Genomic DNA, 21831 nt, shown 5'->3' on the forward strand with positions numbered 1-21831 from the left:
GGTGGCGGCCTCGGGACCGGCCGCAGCTCCGCCAGCTGGGAGGGCTGAGGCTCCGCGAATAAAGCGTAGGAAATAAGGTGTATCCGAAGAGCTAGGATTCCGTGGTTGTTTTCCGTGATGTTCCGGGCACTTTGGGATAGCTTAGTTAATGATCAAAAGGAAATGCATAAAATATCGGACCCCGAGGCAACTGGGCTCCAGTAGGGGCTGACAACCAACAGAAAACTCCTAGGTACCAAAGGGGCCTTGTATAGGACCAAGTAGGGTCATTAGAAAGATCTGAAAAACAGATTTCTTTAACTTTTGAGAGAAGAACATCTAGGAATGATGGGACATCTCTTAAGAGATGACACGAGTGCATTTGGCTCCCTGAGACTGCGGAGGACTGGGTCTGCGGTTCACGAGCGCCCTCATACTGCTGGAATGAATACGGAGGACCTGGAAATCTCTCGCTCCGCGGATGCTTACTTTTAAAGCGTTTTCAGTTGATCCCTTGAAGCCAAGTACACCAGTTTTTTAAGGAAGGTGCAAACTATTGTGTTGAAAGGAGAAAAACAATTCTGCACTAAATGCGGCACCATACGGAGCACATTGTAAGTGCTTCAAAAATTGAAAGAAGGGGAAAAGATTTATGGGACTTGGTAGCACAGAAAATCTTGGAAAGGTTTCAGAGCTACCTGAATAAGCTCCAGTTCCGGCTTAAGCCATAGCTATGGCCATGCCATGAGAGGTTTTTCTGTTTGTTTGTTTTTTTTTTTTTTTCAATTAAGTTTATTGCTACAAGGTAGATATACCTAATGATCACTTTCATCATAGGGAATTTGTGCCCCTACATGGTATATCTTGATTCCTCTTTTTTGCCCATTCCCCTCCCCCTCCTTTGACATGCATTCGTCCTCCCCTCCTTATTTACATTTTGTCCTTCTTTTCTCATTTTTTTTCTTTTCCCTTCCTTCCTTTCCCCCTCCCCCTCCTTAGTTTCCCTTTCTTCTTGAACAATTACTTCCTATTTTACAATATCTATTATATTTTGGTTCTTATTTACATTTTCAGTTTCTCACACCAGAGAAACAGTTCGATATTTACACGTGTGTGCCATTTATTTCACTTAAGAATATGGTCTCGAGGTCCATCCATTTAGCTATAAATGTATCAAGTTTATCCATTATGGCAGAGCAGTACTCTATTGTATAAAAAGACCGCATCTTTACACATTCAATGGTTGATGGACATATGGGCGGTTTCTAAGATTTAGTTATTAAAAACTGTGCTGCTATAAACATAGGTGTGCGTATATCACTTTGGTATGATGGTTTTAATTCTTTTGGAAAGATACCAAGAAGGGGAATAGCTGGGTCAAATGGGACTTCTAGTCCTAGATTTTTGAGGAATCTCCACACTGATTTCCACAGTGGTTGCACCAGTCTGTACTCTCACCAACAGCAGAGAAGAGTTCCTTTTTCCTCATAGCTCTGCCAGCATGTTATTGGTTGACTTCTTCATAATAGCCATTCTTTCTGGAGTGAGATGGAATCTCGGCGTTGTTTTAATTTGCATCTCTCAAATGACCAGTGATGTTGAACATTTTTTCATATATTTATTTGCCATTTCTACTTTTTCCCCTGAGAAGTGTGTATTCATCTCAGGTGCCCATTTGTGGATTGGATCTTTAAATTTGAAGGGTCTGATTTTTAAAAATTCTTTATATATTCTGCATATTAGTTCTTAGTCTTAGGAACAGCTGGCAACAATTTTTTCCCACTCTGTGGGTTGTCTTTTCACTCTGTTGGTGATTTCTTCTGCTGTGCAAAAGGTTTATAATAAGATGAGATCCCAACTATTGTCTCTGTAACATTTCCCATGTAATTGGGGTTTTGGTCATAAAGTCTTTGCCTACACCTATGTCTTCAAGAGGTCTACTTATTCTGTGAGAATTGTTTTAGTCAAGAAGTTGGAAGGCAGCAGGAGAGTCAGGAGAGTTACTTGGAAGGTGATGGAGAATTTTGATGATTAGTTTGACTATAACACCAAGTGCTTTACATGTATGACTCAGAAGATGCAGAAGAAAACGTGACATTGGTACATTTTGAATTGTTTTAGGTTGTGTGCCATGCTTCCAGTGAACATCTGAGGAGGGTCATAAGATCTATGTGCACATGTAATTTACAAAAAAGACAAAAAGAATTAGCAATGAACATAGTGGGAGGTGGGAGACAGAAAAGTGTTGTGAGAGATGTCTTGTTCTTTCCCAGGTGCACCCTGTTGTACTATGTATACTATACTTATATGTGATTCATTGAGTTTTGTAATTTTGACTAGATATGATTGTCTTAATCATTTAATTTTGTAGAACCTTGACTTGGCCTAAGATGGCCAACATGAGTGTCAGTATATGTGCATACATATATACAAACATAGATTTTAAAAGCATATCACATATATTTGTGGTAATAGAGAAAAGGGAGATCAGCATGTTAACTGGTAACTCAAAGTTTAAATTTTGGGTTTTTCTTTAACAGTTTCCTGTATCTAAGCATTAGTTTTCCAGTAAACATGCATTCAGTAAATATTTATTGAGGACCTACAGCACAGATGGCTACTGTGGTAGGTACAAAAATGAATACAACACAGATTGGTGCTTCTAGTACGGGACATAAAACACATGCAGAAAGTTCATGCTTTGTATAACAAAAAAAAGAAAATTATCAGCAAAGGTATATACAAGTGTTATGGAAATTTAGAGGACAGAAGAGTGACTTCCAATTTATCTGGAAAAAGAGGTTGAAGAAAAGCTTTGTGGAGAAGGTAACATTTGAGCTGAGATTTGAAGGATTGGAACTGTGAATATGGTGGCAGAAGGGCATTCTAGGCAAAAGGAACAACGGGATGAATGAAAGCATGAAGAATACTGATCACTGAATTTAATTAGAGCATAGAGTTCATAGGTAGCAAAAACTATTGGTCCTTAGAGAGTTTACAAATTGCTTTCATACTTATCTTTTAAACTTTACCCTTTGAAGTAAACAGTATTATTTGTTTTCATCCTGCAGATGAAGAAACAGAAGTTCAGAGAATTAATTTCCAAAGTTACATGTCTACTAAGTGGCAGATCCAGGACTCAGACACAGGTCTTTTTACTCCAAGTACGAAGTAGGAAATGAGGTTAGAACGGTGAGCTGGGAGTAGGATGTGACTGAGAAGTTCTGGTATTTGATGTGTTACTCAGATGTTTTCTGGCCAGAAGAATGTCATGATCAAGTGTGCTTTAGGAAAGTCAATCTTGCAGCAATGTATAAGATAGGTGAGAAAAGAGAGAGACATGAATTTGCAAGACTAGTTAGGCTATTGCAGTAGTCTTGAGAGGCACTAAACTCTGTGAACTAAGGGAATGATAATAAGAATTAGAAAAAAACAATATGTAAGAGAGTCTAAGGATATATAGGACAGGAACAGGAAAAAATTTAAAAATGATTTTTTTTGCATTGCTAGAGATTGAACCTAGAGCTTTACACGTACTGGCAAGTGCTGTATCACTAACCTACACTCCCAATGCCCTAAAAATGACTTTTAATTTCAAACTTACTGTCATTTGAAAGCTGACACTGTGTTTGTGTGTGTGTGCACACAATAGGAGAATAGTCTTGTGAAAGAAGGTGATGACCTTACTTTCAGGCAAGGGTACTTTTAGCTACTTGCAGGATGTCTGTAAGGCAATAATTTGGTACCTTGTTGGTATCCACTGGAAAGGCTGGGACGCTTGTGAAGCACTATGTCAAAGCCATCTTAAGCTCTCCTGGAAGGCTTTCAGTTTTTCATTGCCTCCCAGTTTGTGATTAAATATGAGGCTTTATTATAATTTTTTTTTTCAGAAGACAAGGGATTGTTGGACCAGGTTAGGTGTTACATAGGTTTCCCCAAATTCCTATGTTCTTGACAAAGTAATGGGCAATATGAAGGTAGAGATAGGGCCCTCCCACTAAGGCATAGCTCAAGTCAGGTTAGGAGAGAGAAGACTCCTTGAGAATTGGTAGCAAATGGGATTGTGTAGCCAAGTTAGGGGATAAAGATGCTCAGGCTATGATAGTGCAGCTCTTGTCTAAGTAGTGGCTGAAGTGAGGGAAATAAGGGTTCTCTCAACCTCCTACCTGTTCATAGGCTAGGTGGGCTGGGCTAGTGGAGAAGTTGAGTTCCCTGGTATCAGATAACATATGCGACATGTTGGCCAATATGTAGAGGGTTAAATAGTAGAATGAAACCACTTAAAAGATTTGCGGCTTATTATTATAAGTTCATCTATTGAAGCTGACTTGTTATTATTATAATTTCATTTGTTGAGGCCAAGTAAAAGGTCACACAGAACAGAAGACGGGTGAGAAGCTGTGCTTGCCCACCCTTGCCCACTGATTTCACTTTTCCTGCTGCTCCAGCTGACCCTGGCCTTTTATGTGCCCCCCTCCCCCATATACTCTATGAGCTTCCAGCCAAGAAGATACCATATCTAGCTTCTCCCGGCAGCTACTGTGAAAGTCTTGAAGTGTCTTTGTTAAAACTTGTTATATTCCTGTAAGAAAACGTCTAGTACAGTTTCAGTAATACTTGCAGTAGAGAAGACTTAAGGTGATTTTCCTAGAGACCTGTGAGCTGCTTTGTTCAAGCCACTTTTGTCCAAATGTGTAATTGGAATTGACATGTGCTATGTGTTTGCTTTAGGGGTGTTAGAAAAAAAATTCAATTTTCAAGGTTTTCCATATATAAATGATGCTCAATTGGTTGACAAGTTTATCATTGTCAATGTCTGTGGCTGCCTACTAGGGAGAGTGACTGATAAGGGCTTGCTTGTCAAGTAAAATTTCTTGAATTATGCAGGTAGCTATATGGTGTTGAATCCTTTTTTCAGTTAAAGAAAGAAAAAGCTGCCTTACAGTGTAAAGAACTGCATTTCTGATAAAGTCATTATTGTATGCAAACTTTTAACTCTTGCCCGAAGACAGCCCATTTACCTTACCATGTTATATGGGCCTGAGCCCCACCTGGCCCTTAAAGATTGATTATCAGATTTCTTAACCCATTTCTGGAGCTATTGGTAATACCTTACAACTGTTTGGATTTTTTCAGGTTATAATCAGTGACAGTTTTATTAATCTGTGATTCTCGCAATACCATTTTGGCTTTCCAAGTTAATCTGTATATTGTTGTATTTAGTGGGCATTTCACACATCTAAGTGAGTGTCAAATCTTAATTGCATTGTCAAAATTTGTATTTTTGAATATGTGTAATGAGCTGTTTGGCTATAAGGGTTGTTCCCAGTAGAGAAATGACATGGTTTGATTAGGGGTAATTGGACAAGTATACAAGCCAGGCCCCACTGGCTCTCTCAGCCCAGCTATGTGATATCAGTAAAACAGCATAGGGTGCCAAAGCAAGGGAAGAAGGTAGAAGGGAAGGTTGCTATCTTGCTTAAAAAGCTAATAGGGACAGGAGTGATTAAGGACCCTATTTGTATTAGTCTGTTTTGTGCTGCTATTGCAAAATACCTGATGCTGAGTATTTTATAAGTAAAGAAGTTTATTTTGCTTTATTCTGGTCTTTCACCCACGTTTCTGGTGGCTGGAAGGTCCAAACAGCATGATATTAGTGTCCTGTCAAGGGTCCACTAGCTGCATCACAACATGGCAGAGAAGCCAAAAGGGAACAGGGCCATATGCAGACAGGGCCAATCATACAGGATAACCTCATTTTGTAGCAACTCACTGTAGTCAGTACTAATCCTCTCCTATCATACCTGACAGCATTAAAATCCATTCCAAGGGCAGCATCCCCAATGACCTAATTACCTTGCACTATGCCCCACCTCTTAAAGTTTCTACCACCTCAATGCTACCACACTAGGGACCAAGCTTTCATCACATGAACCTGTGAAGGGTAAACTACATCCGAACAATAGCATTATTCAACAGCTTGTACAGATTGCCCTTGTACTCAAGCCAGTGAACCCTAATCAGACTTTTGAGCTACACATGTCAGTATTAAGCTTGTACCTGTGGCCAAAAGATATAGCTATTAGACAGTGACATTCCTGGATCTGGGGACATGGTGCATATGTTAGAATATGGCTAAAGTTGATACTTTATAGTTCTAAATAGTTAACCCATTGTGAAGATGTAACTCAGGAGGAATTGTGATCTATTTATTATTTTGTACTTTCAGTCAGTGTTCTTCATTTCATAAATGGTATACAACCTCACCCTTAAGATTGTTACAGAGACAGTAGAATTGCTCTTTCTCTCTAAGCATGCTTTCTACCATTCCCTGACTCATTCAGTGATCCTTATGTTATAAAAAGAGATGCTGATAATGTCTGCATTCTTTAAACAGAGGAGGTGTTGTAAAAAATAGAAAATAAAATCATCCTGAACCAACTGTAAAGTATATAATGTGTATCTGTTTTTACTAAAATTGCTGATTCAACCTTTCTCCGTAGCCACCCTTTGCTATATGTGTTCATGAGTGGTACAGTGGCTAAAAGACCAGAATAAAGCAAAATCAGAGCAAAGTGATTTATAAATAGGAGTATTTTTCCCACAAATACTAAAGTTTAAAGGGATAAAGGCAGATTTCAGATCAGTCATTATATGAAATCTAGAAATCAACTACATAATTCTGTCATATCTGTTCTCTATAACTCAGTAAATGCAATACCATTAATGCTTCCCACTTACCTTCTGGGACACCCACATGAGGGGAACAAAGGACAGTTTTTCATATCATGGAGGCACTGAACTAGAGATTTTGATAGAATGTTGGAAAGGGGGACCTAATATCACAGATTTCTACCTTTTGCAGATAATGCTGTAGATCCAGATGTATCAGCCAGGACCGTCTTCATAGATGTTGAAGAGGTCAAGAATAAATCTTGTTTGACCTTTACTGATGATGGATGTGGGATGACACCGCACAAGCTCCACCGAATGCTCAGGTAAAAATGTCTTCATTTTCTTTCTCTCATCCTGAGCACATGAATTCTATTTAAAACTTAATCATTTTCTTTAATATTTTATTTTCCTTTTATTCATTCAACAAATATATATTAAGCACATTTTAGTGCCAGGGTACAGGTCATGATACCGACATTGTTCCTGTCCTCACAGAACTTACAGTCTAGCTTGCAGCTCAAACAATTAGACAATCAAGTGATCATAATAAAACATGATGAGTATGATAGGAAAGCACAAGATAAATGGGATGAATCAACAGGGGAACCTAATCTGATCCCAGAGTTTAATAAAAGCCTCCATGATGAAATGATATTTATGCTGAGATCTAAGAGTGAGTAGAATTTAAGTAGATAAAAAGGGCTAGGGAACAAAGAATGAGAGTATAGGCAAGGAAAACAGCAAGTATAAAGACCTGGGGGACCTTCACTGATCTGAGACCTTCTCCAGTGCCTGATTAACCAAAACTCACTCTTAAATCAGAACTGTTAGAGTTGGGATGATTTGTGGATTAGAACCATGACGGTGCATAGATATAATCAAACCTCAAAAAAAGATAAATAGAAGATATTAACACATATAATAGCTGAAAATTTTACAGTAGAATTGCAAAGTTAGGAATTTCTCTTTTCTGTTAAAGCTGGTAACAGATTTGCTGCTCTTAGTTCACTTAATTACTTTAAGAGGTTTGTAGTTAAGAATGTAAGTTTGTTTTTTATTATCTTCATGTGTCACTCAGCGCAAGATGAATGTTTCCTCAACTCCTTCCTTCTTTTTCCCTTTTTAGTAGATGAAGTTGATTACTGTCCATGTGGCTTCCTGAACTAGAGTGTGTGAAGCACAAGTAACAATGGAGAGGTGCTGAGGAGGAGGGAAAGGGCTCAAAACCCTAGAGATGGAAAACAAATTCATTTGGTCATAGTTCTCTTTGAAAGTATTCTAGATTAATAACATGTAGGGGAATTCCTTTGAGTCATCAAAGAAACAAAATGAAATTTGCTCAAAGTTAGTGGTTATATTTTACTGCTCGGCTGAAATGTATATATACTTGTGTGTATGCTTGTGTCTCACACTTCTCCTAATTAGAATGTTTGAGGAAAGCCTGTTCCTCAGGAGTGAGACAAAAATGTGACTAGTATGTTGATGAAAGTAGAGAGTTGGTCCTATCTTTTAACTTACAACATTGATTTTATCTCCTAAAAATAAAAAGAATTAAAATGCGTTATGTACATGTACCAATTCCCAGCAGTGAAAGTAATCACTATGTACCGTAAACATGAACATAAAAAATAAAAAAGATAATTTTAGGTGGGATATCTAGTTGCGTGTGTACTAAAATCAATTATCAGTTATCAATTTTTTCCCTAAAATCAATTACCCTTTTTTTTGGTACTGGGAATTGAACTCAGGACCTTGCACTTGCCAGGCAGGTGCTATGCTGCTAAGCCATATCTCCAGCCCTCAAATACCTTCTTAATCATGCGTTTGTACTACACCCTAATCCAGTGACATGGGTATCAAATATTAGGCCCAGCAAATCCAACCACCTTCCATTTTGTCTGTGGAACTATATATGTGAAAGTTGATATAGTTATATAAGGTAGAAAGAAAGAAGAGGATGATCTTTAAATAATTACAACAATTTTTGTTTCATATTCGTTCACTTATCCATTCAGTGAATTCTTACTGAGGACTTATGTGCAAAAACACTGAAAGAAAGTTGAGAACCAGATAGATATCTTTGCTCTCAAAATGTTGACAGGTTAGTCAGAAAGAAAAGTGAACTAGTAATACAACTAAGTAGGTTATTCTGCACAGGGGGAAGTCTATGAAACAAGAGTACAATTTCTTTGAGAATATACAACAGGGGCATCTCATCTAGCCTAGGGAATCAAAAAAAGATACTGTGAGACATTTAAAGTGAAATGTGAAGGATCAGTATGTTCATTCAAAATTTTGTTCCCTCCCCAAGAAGTAAACTAGGACGAAACTTGTTTAGCCATAGTATTATCCCTATCATGCCATATGTTTCCTGCTATTTGCCCTAGGCAGTTGTTCCTCATACTTAAAATTCTACTTTAGAGATAATTTTAATGAGTCCTTAACGGAACATATACTGGATTTTATTTGTGATTATTTTTTAGACTTGAATCAGCTATAAGACATCATTTGTTTAAAAGAGATAATTTATTCATGCTAAATTCTAAATAGGAACTCCACTTACCCCAACTTCTTTTAAATAATTGAGCCAGGCGTGGTGGTGCATGCCTGTAATCCCAGGACTCAGGAGGCTGAGGCAGGAGAATTGCCATGAGTTCAAATAACCATACGTATTTATTTCATATGGTAGATAAGACTCTTATGTATCAAGACTTCTGAGTTTCAAATGTGATACTAGATCTAAAATAGAGGTAGGGAGTAGCACATGATAATTCTCAGAATGAGTTCTAGAGGTAGTTTAAAATTAAAGTTTGGAGAAAGGGAATTTAGAGACAGAGAGAGGAAGGTGGGTGGAAAGGGGAAGAGGTTTAAAAAAAAAATCAAGCTGTGTTATAGACGTGTACCCATTCCCTAAGATGGATGTAAACTTCATGTACTACAGACATGTACTAATAAAATAAAAATGTGAATTTAAAAATTTGAAGATTAAAATGAGCACATTTTGCATATAGTATATAATTTAATTCACATAATGACCCTCCCTTTCCTTGCCAATTCTTCCACATGAGGAAAATGAAAATGTCTGAATCTTACCAATTTATAAGTCTGTTCTTGGCATACTAAGGTTCCAGACAGTACTAACTCAGTGTGTTCAGGATTTTTTGAAGGAGCACTTCTGTAGAAATTACCTTTCTCTGCCATTAGATTTATTTGTAGGTAAAGTGTCTACTTTAGAGGACAAAACTGTATTACTGCATAATACTTTGAGATAGAAAATTGAAAGGTGGTCCCTTTTCTTAAAAAAATTACAGCCTTTGGAAAATGGAAAACAGGTACCTTGGCCCTCCTTGCTTGAAAGAAGAAAGCCAAGACTCAGCAGTTAGGGATACAGAGTCTATTTTATTGATGTTGCATAATTTTATTTGTTTTTTCAAATTTAAATGAGGTATATTTGCTTCTCAAACATTAAATATCTAGCAAATATATAGTACCATGAATTATTTCAAGTTACATTCACAGGCTTGCTTTTTGTTTTGCTTTTACCTCTCAGATAAAACATTGCCAAGTCTTTAGATCTGGCATCTAATAAAAAAAAGGGTCACTCTGTGTAACAGTTATAAGAACATACGATGAACATATTTTGTATATTATTTTTAAAACGTATTAAGTGGCATTACGAAACATTAGATGTGATTTTAAATACTGTGATCTAAATATTTAATACAGGGTGATCAAAATATACAGTGAATGTTTAAATTTTAAAAAATTATTATAAGACACATTGACATTAATCCCCCTAGCTTCAAACACACTTATCCCGTCATTCTTGCCAATTTCTGAAGCAGTTTGAGAAGTCCTCTTTTGTGAGTTTTTTACAAAGTGTGATCAAAACATAGGATGAATGCTGCTGCCAACTGCCATCCAACAGAAAGGCAAGTTCATAAAAACATTACAGTGTGTCCCATCCACCTTACTCACCAGATCTGGCAGCATGCAATGTTGCATAATTTTATTGATGTCGTCTAATCTGTTATTATATCTTCCCTTAGACCATCAACTTTGAGGGTAAGAATCATGTCTCTTTTGTTAACAATCGTATCTCTAGTGCTTAGCACAATGTATAGCACATGGTAAGTGCTCAATAAATGCTTACTGAATGCATGATAGTCTACATCATTTTAAAATTAGTCTTTCTGGAAAGAAAGAATCCTTAAAACATAGTTTTATTTGAGATTAAGGAAGAGATGAAAGAAAGATCCTAATTTTCTAGATTTTGTGTCTTTGAATTTTTTTAGTTTCTGTTGTTTTGGTGTGTGTTTGGATGGAAAGTAAAAGGAAGGAGAAGATTCTGGCTCCCAGATTAAGCTGATTGTAAGAGGCTACAGAGTTTGCTGTGGTGACTCAGTGAAAGGACCTTAATAGAACAAGAGAGATTTTATACTGCAGCTGTTTGCAGACATTCAGAAGCAGAATTACCTATTTTTATCTCTCGGTCATACTCCAGTGGACTCTTCCAGCAGATGGAGCAAAGGGTAAAAATTGGAAGGTTCATCATTTGGGTATAGAGTTAAAATTATCCACATATGTACTACATGATCACAGCTCAGGTGGTGGCTCATGCCTATAATCCCAACATTTGGGAGGCTGAGACAGGAGGATCACTATAAGTTTGAGGCCAACCTGAGTATTATAGTGAGTTCATAACCAATCTGAACTACATAGTGAGACCTTGTCTCAAAAAAGGAAAAAAAAAAAAAAACCTAACAAACCAAAAATAGATACACGATCTCTGACTTTCAAATTTCTAGAGGGAGGCATAACCAGGTTTAGAAATACCCAATCTAATACCTTTGGTTAGTGCCACTATTGGGTACTTTTGTTACCTTCTCTGGGTATCTACCCTTTGTACCTTACTCTCACTTCTAGTAATCAGGGCCATTTTATCTAGACAAGAAAGGCAGCTACCTACACAAGGCCTTTTCTAGCTGTCTTTGTTAAACCAGTGAAAATGGGCCTTCTTTACATTTTTAAAAGTGACTCTGAGGAAGTGGAACTGTTTTAAGTACACACAAACCACACAGGAAAATCAGCACCATTACCTCAATAATAATTTCCCATGTTTTTAAACTTAATAGTTTTGCCTAGAATACTATAAGGAATAAAAAAGGAGGAACTTGTACAAATGTTCTTCATATGTAGACCAAGTATTTTGCCTATAACCTAGGTTAGGATGCTTTTTAACCTTTCTGATTTCTTTTTTCAGATTTCTCTTTTCTTTTATAATTACAGCTTTGGCTTTACAGATAAAGTAATAAAGAAGAGCCAGTGTCCTATCGGGGTCTTCGGTAATGGTTTCAAGTCAGGCTCCATGCGGCTGGGGAAGGATGCTCTTGTCTTTACCAAGAATGGGGGTACTCTCACCGTTGGACTCCTATCACAGACCTATCTGGAATGTGTCCAGGCCCAGGCAGTTATTGTACCAATTGTTCCATTCAACCAGCATAACAATATCCTTTCTGTAAATGGAGAATGTTGGTTAAAAATTAGTCTAATCTGTTTTGACAAAAACTGTTTTCAGGTCAAAATGTTTGTTATCTTGTATTTTCAAATAAGTTTTTATATATGAAGAGATTCAAATGTCTTAAATTTAACTGGAATTTTCTGTGTTAAATATTTTTACAGTAAGTAGACACAGCGACAGAGCTTAGAAATGCTTTTGCTCTATTGAAATTTTCATTGTTATGCAATTTGATTTATGTATGGTATGTCTCTCCAACTACCCTGTGGCAAAGTTTCCAGGGCCTTCTCTTTTCTTCCCTCTAAGATAGCTATATTTGTGTTTATGTTCCTAAAAACATACTATTTCTAGCTTACCTGATAGCAGAATAGCTCTTTGGCCTATACTTAGACAAGCTATTATTTCTGTTAGACACCAGATTGTTTTTATGGGAGCAGCATAGCAGTTAGGATTTGAAGTTACTGTTTCCAAATAGTTTAAAAATTTAGCATTTGATCTTTTTGATAGATATAGCACTATCTTTATTTACACTGCATCTTTTGAGGCTGGGTTTTGCAGGTGTAACTGATTTTGATATTTGTCTCTACAATCATTCTTCATTTTCCTTTTCCTTTCTTTTGTAACAGTAGTGCCCATGTCTGTATTTTTTGTCTATAAACATGCAACCCAAAAGGTACTTTTCCTTCTTGATAGCATCTTTTTTTTTTTTCTTGATAGCATCTTACAATAATAATTTTTCTTTGACTGGTTCTACAAAAAATGATTATTACTGAGGATTCCTTACCCAGTCTAGAAGCCATCTTGAACTATTCAATCTTCAACAGTGAAAATGACCTGCTATCCCAGTTTGATGCCATCCCAGGCAAAAAAGGCACTCGTGTTCTCATTTGGAACATCCGAAGGTATAGTATCCCAGGGGTGATAGATTCTGACAGCCAAAGATATTATGAGGAAGCAGATTTTAATAAATCTTTATAGAGAGTAGATAAATTTTGATACATATTTCTATTTCATTGCATAACTTTCTTTAACTTTTTCTTAGTTCTGTTTGAGATAGAGGATCTTGTGGATAAATGCTATGCATTTCAGGTAAAAATATCTACATCCTAGGGCTATTGCCACAAATAAGACAGTGCAATGTTATTCTAACATCCCCAGAATTCATTATAAATATATATTTCATATTTATGGATGTTGAGATTGGTAAATGATAGTTATTTTGTATGTTTGATAATAATGATGTATGAGAAAGAAATTAGAGTAGCAAAACATTATCTTTAAAAAATGGACTTCTGTGTTAGTATTTTTAGAGTAGCTGGAGTAAAAGAACAGAAATACTTGAAGCAGAACAATTTTATTTATAATGAGGCTATCTTAAGATTATTTCTTTAAGGGTTGAGCCTGTAGCTCAGTGGTAGAGTGCTTGCCTAGCACGCGCAAGGCCCTGAGTTCAGTCCTCAATACCACAAAAAAATAGTATTTCTTTAGAGCTAATACAGCAATCAAGAAATACTCTCTGATGCATTATTTGTTTAATTTTGGCATACCAAATGGAATAAAACCTAAATGCTAAAAACCTCAAACCCTTTCCTATAAAATAGAGGTGTTACCGGTATGTTTAATGGAACAGAATATTAGATATATTCATTTTCCCTTTTCCACTTAGGCCAACTATTTTGTCTTGTTTCTTACTTGGTAAAACTAAGCAATATTGATATATACAAAGAGTACTTAACAATTAAAAGGAAAAAGTAAGGAGAGTCACAAGGATCTCTTCTGTGTCCTACTGGGAAAACCTAACTACTGTATTATAATTTGTATTACAAAGGATCAATTTCCTGAGGAATTTCCATTGATTTACACATATTAGGCAGACTTTTTCCTTTGTACATTGTTTCTCAGTTTTATGGTACTAGGTGTTGTAGAAGTAAAGAATTGCATGGTCAAATTTGGGAAAACCTGACAGAGCCAATTGTATTGCTTTGTTTAAAGTCTTTTTAGGCTTTTATATGCTAATTTGCAATAAAATACTTAAAAGAGCAATATAGTATGTAGATTTCCTAACTTCAGACCTCTTTTTCTTGGATGGAGAAGATGAGGAACATGGAAGGCAGGGAACTATCTCAGGGTGTATGTGCTAGAAGAGTAGAGTAGTGAGAATCAAGATTATCCTAAAAAAAATCCAGAATATGCTATTACAGTGGCATGGGCTTTTTATATGCCACATGCAGCAGGAGGCTTGGTTCAGCTCTGAGAGTAAAGCTAAATTTTTACCACAGCAGTTTTGAGCTTACAGAACCTGAAATATAACAGAGGTATCAATTGACATTGCTCTGAAGTCTTTTATTCTCAGTTTTATTTAATCATACAACTTTTATTTATTTCTTATTTATCTGAAGGAACTAATGTTCCACAGAGCAAATGTTGGAGCTATTGTTCTGATATATACATTTTTTGTATAACGCATCATTTGTTTTAAGTTTTTCCAGGAACAAAGATGGGTCTTACCTTTTTCGCTGGCAGTGGTTAATGATGTAGCCCAGAGTCTTAGAATGGACCAAACCTGAGTGGCCACAAAGGATTACGGGAATAAGAAAGATCCTTATGAATATCATTGCTATTATATTTAAGCACTAATTCCAAAAATTCTGTTCTTGAGGACTAGTAAATATATACTGTTTCTATGATTTGTTTTCTTTTAAAATATTTGGTTAGATCTTGGGATGTATTGGTTTCTCATTAGTCCTTATACTATTGCTGAAGTTAGTAGGTTTTGATTCATCCATTCATTTGGGGAAAGTAATACTGAGTGACTTATCCAGCAATATCCGGAAAGTTGGGATCTATTTTAACATCCTGTTTGAAGCTAGCTGACATCCATTTGATGTATCAAATTACAGAAATTTTCATACCTTTTCTTTTCTTACAAATTTGGCATCACCACCACTATGGAGCATAATAGATTTCTTTAGACTTTTAGAAATGCCTTAAATAATATATGATCTTCAAATTAAGTGGTTTATAGTTTCTTTGCAGGGGTGGTCAGGGGGAAAACAGAATAGATATCTGATATTAGTTCATATTCTTTCTTCTCTCTTGGGTTCCTAGTGCTTTTTTGTCCTTTGGAGTCAGTTTTTGTTAGATTGGTACTTGTTTCTTTTTTTTTTAATTTTAAAGAGGGTACTTGTTTCTTTTATGCAGAAATAAAGATGGAAAGTCTGAGTTAGACTTTGATACAGATCAATATGACATCCTGGTATCAGACATTGATGCAGAGGAAAAAAAGACTGATGGTATTACCTCTGAGCTGCCAGAAACAGAGTATTCTTTACGGGTGAGTAAGGGTTGCTTTTCTTCAACAATGCAAGGTAAGATTTCCTATAACATGAAAATATTATAGAAGAAAATTGGAGTACAGTTATATAAAGATGACAACCTTTTAAGATTCCTTTTTATATCTGCATTCAGATAGTTTAGCTAACATAGCAGCATTTTTAGTGTAGTAGTTGACATAGTGTAGCAAGATACAGAAACTGATCCAAATCTTTGTCCCGAAGAAATGCACTTAGCTAGCAGTGTTTTGTGGGGATATCAGTACAACTGGCAATATGACATAATAACTTTCCCTTCACTGTTCCATAGGCATTTTGTAGTATTCTATATATGAAGCCACGGATGAAAATTTTTCTGCGTCAAAAGAAGGTGACTACCCAAATGATTGCCAAGAGCCTGTTCAATGTAGGATACGATATATATAAGCCTACCTTCACTGTATCCTTACAGCCTCATGTAGTTGACCTTTTCATTGCAGGATTATATTTCTAGGTTGGCATAAAAAAAAAAACAAAAACTTGCTTTTTCTAATTCAGAATTGTATGTTATATAAATGTTATACTATACTCTAGGAAATATTTCTTTTTTTTTTTTTTGGATACCGGGGATTGGACTCCAGACCTTGTGCTTGCTGGGCAGGCACTTGTGCTGCTGAGCTATATCACCAGCCCTAAGGAATTATTTCTTAAAAGTCATTATGTACTAATTTTATCAGTAACCACATGGAAACTCTTAAATAAGACCACTGATATTTTGTTTCAATAGACTTTTAAATTTTCTCTTTTTTCTTTTTTCCTTTTCTTTTTTCCTTTTTTTAGTATGGAGGATTGAACTCAAGGACCTTTATTTTATTTTTTTATTTTAAAGAAAAGAAAAATAAGCAATAGAAACAATGGTATGAAATTTCAAAACAAGATTGTAGGAGAGTAACAATGGTTAAAACATTGCATATTATCTTCAAATTAGTTGCTCATATTACAAGATATATGCATGAAAAAGTGATCAACAATATAGGTATAAACCTTTGTTTTCAAGGAACTAATAGCAGTTAGTAGTATAACTATTTTAACTATTGTGTATGTGTGCATGCACGTGTGTGTGTATATATATAATGTTTATTTTTCCTTTTCCCTTCTTTCTTTTCTCCTTTCTCCCATTCCAGTTTCTCTTTTCTTTTCAGCAGTTTCTTCCCATTTCACAATATCTATTGTACATTTTGGATCTTATTTACTCTTTCAGCTTTTAAAGTAGGGAGACAATACAATGTTTACATATGCGAGACTGATTTATTTCACTTGTGAGTATGGACTCAAGTTGCATCCATTTCCCTATAAGTGTCCCCAATTTATCCTTCTTTATAGCTAAGTAGTACTCCATTGTATAAAAAGGCCACATCTTTTTTATCCATTCCTTGGTTTATGGGCATTTGGGTTATTTCCAAGATTTCACTCTGACAAATTGTGCTACTATAGACAGGGGTGCACATATATCAATGTGGTATGATGTTTTTAATTCTTCTGGGAAAATACCCAGAAGGGTATAATAGTTGGGTTGAATGGGACCTCCAATCCTAGTTTTTGGGGGAATCTCCATACTGATTTCCAAAGTGGGTTGCACCAGTCTACATTGCCACCAACAGTAGAGAAGGGTTCATTTTTCCACACAGCCTCTCCAGCATTTGTTGGTGATTGATTTCTTGATGATAGCCATTCTTACTGGGATGAGATGGAATCTCAATGTAGTTTCAATTTGCATCTCTTCAACGACCAGTAGTGTTGAACATTTTTTCTTGTATTTATTTGCCATTTGTATTTCTTCATCTGAGAAGTGCATATTCATCTCAGATGCCTATTTTTGGATTGGGTCTTTGAATTTGGGGGGCCTGATTTTTTCAGTTCTTTATAGGTTTTAGATATAAGTCCTTTGTCTGCAGGACAGTTAGCTAAAATACTTTCCCATTCTGTGGGTTGTTTTTTCACTTTGTTGGTGATTTCTTTTGAAGTACAAAAGCTTTTTAATAGGATAAGATCCTAGTTGTTGATTTTTTGGAGTGTTTCCCATACAGTTTGGATTTTGTTCATGAAGACTGTGCCTACCCCTATGTCTTCAAGATTTCTAGTGTTTCTGTTTTAATATTTAGCTCTTTGATCCATTTTGACTTTACTGCACGGTGATAGACATGGGCCTAGGTTTAGTCTTTGGCATGTGGAGAGACAGTTTTTCCAGAACCATTTATTAAAGAGACTGTGTTTCTTCCAGTGAACATGTTTGGCCCTTTTGTCAAAGTTAAGGGAGCTGAGTGTTTCTAGTTGTGTCTGCATCTTCTAATGTGTTCCACTGGTCCTCAGGTCTATTATTTTGCCGGTACCATGCTGATTTTATCACAGTAGCTTTGTAGTAAAATTTCAAATCAGGAATTGTGATATCTTCTACCTTGCCTTTGTTGCCCAGGATGACCTTTGTTATTCTAGGTCTCTTCTGCTTCCAGATGAATTTTAGGGATATTTTCTCTAGTTCTGTGAGGTATGTTAATGGTATTTTGATCAGCATTGTGTTAAATCGATATAACAATTTTGGGCATATGGCCATTTTCACTACGTTGGTTCTTCCTATCCATGAGCAAGGGATATCTTTCCATTTTCTGATATCCTCTTCAATCTCCTTTTTCAGAATACTATAATTTTTAATGTACAGATCCTTTACTTTCTTTGTTAGATTGATTCCTAATTATTTCATTTTGGGGGATGCTATTTTGAAGGGTGAGGTTTCCCTAATTTCTCTCTCAACAAGTTTGTTATTTGTGTATAAGAATGCTATTGATTTTTGAGTATTGACTTTGTATCCAGCCACACAACTGAATTTGGTTAACTCTCGGAGTCTCTTGGTGGAGCTTTTGGAGTCTTCTTTGTAGAGTATCATGTCATCTGCGAATAATGATAGTTTAAATTCTTCCTTTCCTATCCTTATTCCTTTTATTTCTCTTTTCTAATTGTTCTGGCTAAAGTTTCCAGAACTATGGTGAATAAGAGTGGTGATACTAGACATTTTTGTATTTTTCCTGATTTTAGAGTGAAAGCTTACAGTTTTTGTTCATTTACTATGAAGTTGGCTGTTGGTTTGTCATACATAGCTTTCATCAGATTGAGGTAAAGACCATCTATTCCAATTTTCTGTAGGGTTTTTATCATGAATGAGTAAGGATTTTATCAAAAGCTTTTTCTTCATCTATTGAGATGATCATGTGATTTTTGTCTCTGACTCTGTTGATCTGGTGTATTACATTTATTGATTTACATATGTTAAAGTATTCCTGCATTCCTGGGATAAATCACACCTGGTCATGGTATATAATCTTCTTGATGTTTTGTTGAATTCTGTTTGCTAGTATCTTATTGAGGATGTTTGCATCTATGTTCATTAGGGAGACTGACCTACAGTTCTCTTTCTTGGTTGAGTGTTTCTCTGGTTTTGGTATCAGGGTAATACTTGCCTCCAAGAATGACTTAGTGAGTATTGCTTCCCTTTCAATTTCATTAAAGAGTTTGAAGAGTATTGCTACTAAATCTTTTCTAGATTCTTATAGAATTCAGCAGTGAATCCATCAGCACATGGGCTTTTCTTTGTTGGTAAGTATTTAATTACATTTTCAGTATCATTAACTGATACTGGGTTATTGAGAATTTTTATATCTTCTTGATTCAGCTTTGGTAATTCACATGTATCTAGAAATGTGTCGATTTCTTCTGTGTTTTCCATCCTATGAGAGTAAAGATTTTCAAAGTAGGTATTGATAATCTTCTGAATTTTTCACAGGATCTATAGTTATTTCACCCTTATCATTCCTTAATGCACAAATTTGAGTCTTTTCTGTCCTTTTTTTGATAAGATGGGCTAGAGGTTTATCAATTTTATTTATTCTTTCAAAGAACCAACTTTTGATTCATTAATTCTTTGTATTTTTTTTTGGTCTCCATTGTGTTTATTTCTGCTCTGATCTTTATAATTTCTCCCTTCTATGGGCTTTGGATTTGATTTGCTTTTCTTTCTCTAGAAATTTGAGGTGTAATATTGGGTTGTTTATTTGTACTCGTTCTGTTTTCCAGATGTGAGAATGTACCATTATAAATTGCTCTCTTAGGACTGCTTTGATTGTGTCCCATAAATTCTGGTATGTTGTATCTGCATTCTCATTTACTTGAAGATATTGTTTAACTTATTTCTTAATTTCATCTGTGACCTATTGGTTTTTTTGGGAGGGTATTATTTAATTTCCATGTGTTAGTGGAGTTTTTGTGGTTTCTTTTGCCATTAATTTCTAATTTCATTGCACTATGGTCAAATAATATGCATGGGATAATTTCAGTGCCTTTACATTTACTTAAGCATGTTCTGTGGGATTATATGTGATCTATTTTAGAGAATGTTCCATGTGCGGCTGAGAAGAATATGTATTCTGATGATGTTGGGTGGAACACGGTGTAAAGGTCTATTAAGTCCATTTGTTCACAGGTTTGGTTCGGTTCTGATATTTCTTTGCTGATATTTTTGTCTAATTGACCTATCTCTTTGTGAAAATGGGATATTGAGGTCTCCTTTTATAATTTTGTTGTTGCTTATTTGATTTTTCATGTCTGTTAATAATTGTCTTATATAGTTGGGTGCTCCTGTATTTGGTGCATATATATTTATGATTGCTGTCTCTTCCTCTTGAAGTTTTCCTCTAACAAGTATGTAGTTACCCTCTTTATCTCTTTTGATCATTTTTGGTTTGAAATTCACATTGTCTTCAAACAGAGTAGCTACTTCTGCTTTTTTCTGGGTTCCTGCTACATGGACGATTGTTTTCCATCTTTTGATTTTCGGTCTATGAATTTCTTTTTGTGTTAAATATGTTTGTTGTGTACAGTATATTGTTGGATCTTGTTTCTTGATCCACTCTGCTATTCTGTTTCTTTTAATGATTGACACCATTTACATTGATGGTTATAATTGATATGTATTGGCTGATCATTGTCATGGTGTTTTCCTGCTGTTGGTTCCTTGCTTTTCCCCTCTGCTTAATTACTTGCCCTGCCTGGTGGTTTCTTTCTGTTATTGTTCTTGGAATTATGGTCATTTTTACCTCTGTCTAGGATATCTTTCACTCATCTTTATAGGGTTGGTTTGGTGTTCATAAATCTCTTCAGTTGTTCTTTGTCATGTTATTTCTCCATTAATTTTTAAGACAGTTTTGCAGGGTACATCAGTCTGGGTTGGAAATTGTTTTCTTTCAATACTTTAAATGTGTTACTCCAAGCTCTTCTTGACTTGAGGGTTTGTGTGGAGAATTCTGCTGTGATTCTGATGGGCTTTCTTTTATAGGTGATCTGTCTCTTTTCTCTAACAGCTTTTAATATTCTGTTCTTGTGCTCAATTTCTGGCATCTTGATTATTATATATCTTCTTATAGTGTTATTTTAGTCATGGAGTTCTGTACACTTCATTTATTTGTGTGTCAAATTCATTATCCATGCTTGGGAAGTTTTCTGCCATTATTTCTGTGAAGAGTTTTTTTTTATGTCACTTGTGCTCACTCTAACTTTCTCATTGATCCCAATCAATTTTACGTTTTTCCACTTTGCTTCATCTTGTAGCTGTGGGATTCATTTTTCATGGTCTCTTGCTATTTTTAAGATATCTTTCTTTCCATGATCACTAGCTGCAATTCTGTCTTCAAGATCTGAAATTCTAGCCTCTCCTTTGTTCAGTCTATTGTGTATACTTTCCATGGAGGTTTTAATGTATTGGATTTCTCTTTGGATCTGTTTCATGGATTCCATTTCTTTCCTATGCTGAGCATTTTTTGTTTCCATCATTTTTCTAAGCTCATCTATACTTTTATCTGTGTCTTCTCTAATGTCTGATTTTCAGCATTATTTCTTTCTGTACCAGAGAGATTATTTTCTCTACAGCCTTTTCCACTTTTTTTTTCACTTCTCTTTCTATCATTTTAGAAAGTTCCAGTGTTTGACTTCCAATTTCATCTATCTCCTTAAATTCTGAGCTTGTTCTGGGTGAACTGGGGGTCTGCTTTGCATTTTGCTTCTGCGTCTTATCATTTTCTATTTTTTTAAATTTTATTTTGTTTTCTATGTTTTTTTTTTTTTAACAGACAGACAACATTTTACAAAATAGCAAAAGAACAATACAGACAATATGGAGTTACAAACAAAGTGGTAGGGAATTAACAAAGCTTGTTGTAATACATATTGATATCTTCAAAGTGGTTTCTCATGAAAACAGAGACATGCAATATTGATCAACCAAGGACTCATTGACAGTTTCTT

At 35.6% G+C, this 21831-nt stretch overlaps 1 protein-coding gene across 1 annotated transcript in view; it reads left to right on the forward strand.

Annotated features, from left to right (window-relative positions):
- Morc4 (MORC family CW-type zinc finger 4) overlaps positions 1-21831 on the forward strand; it is a gene marked incomplete in the record, with an annotated part of 67141 nt that overhangs the window by 715 nt on the left and 44595 nt on the right. The window contains 5 exon segments of the mRNA XM_013504554.1: positions 6845-6977; positions 11944-12161; positions 12927-13074; positions 15374-15506; positions 15815-15943. Of these exon segments, the coding sequence (XP_013360008.1) occupies positions 6845-6977; positions 11944-12161; positions 12927-13074; positions 15374-15506; positions 15815-15943 (761 nt within the window).

The sequence above is a fragment of the Chinchilla lanigera genome, unplaced genomic scaffold, assembly GCF_000276665.1.
Source record: "Chinchilla lanigera isolate Chin_1 unplaced genomic scaffold, ChiLan1.0 scaffold00089, whole genome shotgun sequence".
NCBI classification, from domain to species: Eukaryota; Metazoa; Chordata; class Mammalia; order Rodentia; family Chinchillidae; genus Chinchilla; species Chinchilla lanigera.